This window comes from Sphaeroforma arctica (assembly GCF_001186125.1).
Source record: "Sphaeroforma arctica JP610 unplaced genomic scaffold supercont1.4750, whole genome shotgun sequence".
NCBI lineage: Eukaryota > Ichthyosporea > Ichthyophonida > Sphaeroforma > Sphaeroforma arctica.
In genome coordinates this window covers 1-2289 of record NW_014035808.1, presented here as the reverse complement: position 1 = coordinate 2289, position 2289 = coordinate 1, and the positions used below count along the sequence as shown (strand labels likewise).

The 2289-nt window shown below is 42.2% G+C and overlaps 1 protein-coding gene across 1 annotated transcript; it reads left to right on the top strand.

Moving 5' to 3' along the window:
* Positions 1–217: 217 nt before the first annotated feature.
* On the top strand, positions 218–2276 carry SARC_14538 (hypothetical protein; the record flags this gene model as incomplete). Its single annotated transcript, XM_014291327.1, has 4 exons — positions 218–520; positions 1059–1217; positions 1402–1582; positions 2090–2276. Coding segments are annotated over 4 exons (816 nt in total), but the record flags the coding sequence as incomplete, so codon positions are not given.
* Between the last annotated feature and the right edge of the window lie 13 nt (positions 2277–2289).

The window sequence follows — 2289 nt, the reverse complement described above, 5'->3', positions numbered from 1 at the left end:
TATATGTATGTATGTATGTATATATATATATATTTATATATATATATGTATGTATGTATGTATGTATATATATATATATATATATGTTATTTTCTTTTAGTTAGTTCTTCTGTGTCTGTGCGTGTGTTTACATATATGTATTTTCTACTATTATTGTCAACCATTTTTTCTGCAGTGTCGTTACTGAAGTTGAATAAAATTCGTCCTTTTTCCTTAGTCTGAACCAAGCCGCCTTCAAGAAGCAACAAAGTTGCCTAACCTGCAAGAAGCAACAAAGTTGCCTGACCCTCAAGAAGGAACAAAGTTGCCTGACCCTCACGAAGCAACAAAGTTGCCTGACCCTCAAGAAGCAACAAAGTTGCCTGACCCTCACGAAGCAATAAAGTTGCCTGACCCTCACGAAGCAATAAAGTTGCCTGACCCTCACGAAGCAACAGAGTTGCCTGGTCCGCAAGAAGCAACAAAGTTGCCTGCAAATCTGGGCGCAAAAAGATCACCGAGGAAAAGCGCTGCACCAAAGGTACGATTGTGTGGCTAGGACCTCGCGTGTTGCGAGTGAGGTTGAGACAGGGAATTTGTAGAGAACAGTGTCCGGGGTACACCATATAGTTTGGTCGCATGTTAGTCAATAAGTAACCCCGAGCCATACGCGTTTATGTAGTATTATTAGTACTTCTTGGAGTATGTATTTTCGAACAGATTCTTATGTATGCGGATACGTGGCACGAATTGTGATTTAGTGGGATTTAGAGTTTACCAAAAGTCTGACTGACGTTGTGAGTATTTGAACTTCATGTCCCAAATCATACGGTTATTTAATATGATACGACGTTTTACTAGTATGAATTCATGACTCAATTAAACTTCATTTTAAATTTTATTACCATTGAGTTCTATCCGGCTTATTGGATTATCTTCATGTCAGCGTTTCACTCTCAATGTGTATAGCACATACATGTATTTGTATCAATATATGCAATTCGTCACATTCTGTTTCACTCGCTTGTCACAGTGCATCTTACTATTCCATTACAATCTTTCCCGCCTCAATCGAACAGAAAACGTACAATACCCGTCTGGCAAGTCGAGGGGTAAAGAAGACACAGTCCACCGCACACAAAGACAAGCCGAGTGTGAATAGTCGCGTACACACTGCTGGAGGTAAAGATAGTGCCTACAGGCTCGATGATTCCACAACGTGGTTGCACGTAAAAGAGGTATATCAGATTTCTTTAATTCATGCACTTGGTTTGTGTGTGCACTTGGTCGCTTTGCCGGTGGTGTGGCGGGTCTTATCGTTACCATATCTTCTATGAGCACTAACAAGGGGTTGGAAGTGTGACCAAACGAAATTCCTCAACAGCAATTCAACTAATTTTACGTGTTCATTGGATTACTTAGCCAACACTCCTTCCGAGGCGATACACCGACGGGCAACTAAGAACTTTTGTGCGGAATCTTAGCGCAAACACAGGGCGTCCCATAGACGAAGCATGGCAGTTAATGTACCAAACTTCCTGGTCGGTAAAAGTCAGTTACAAATACTTGAAAGCTGCCGGGGGCGAGTCTGATGCGGCATGGGGTATGTTAGGATTACGGTGTAGTAGTTCTAGCGTTGTGTAATGTATATTGGTAATTAGCTGAGTGTGATGTATGTAAATGGGTGTGGTGGCCTCTGGATGAATACTGTGATGAACATCATGGTTGGTGTTAAGGAGTCAGGTGCCAAGTATGAGGCGTACCCAGGTATGCACAGAGCGATCTCACAATGGGTGTTGACAGAGTAGACCGATTTTTTAGTGTGAGTAAACTGCGAATACGTGGTAGTTGTGACGGCCACTTGAAATCAGAGAGGCGAGCGAGTATTGGGTTTTAGGATGCAAAGTTCAGGGTTCAATGGCTATTGAGGAATATGAAAGCTCTCCGCCATTTGTGCTGGTTCGTGCAAAGAGCATGGAGTACAGTGACATGTGCTTCACTGATTTTATATCTCCACCAGTTTAGAGGTTTCCAGTATACATTCAAATGCATACGAAAGCTTAAAATTCTGTATCGTCTGCCCATGTGCCTAATGCTGTGCCTATGACAGAGCGGTGTTACAGGAAATATGCGAATTACCGTTGGGACCGAGATGCTGACGATATGCTATCGACAGATGAAGGCAGACGGATACAAGAAAAGAAACGCGGCCTTGCTCTTGTCGATCGTAGACGGCATTTCCTTGATCGAAAACATAACTACATGAGTATAGAGTGGCAATAAATATTTTCCAAATAGTCGCATTTCCTC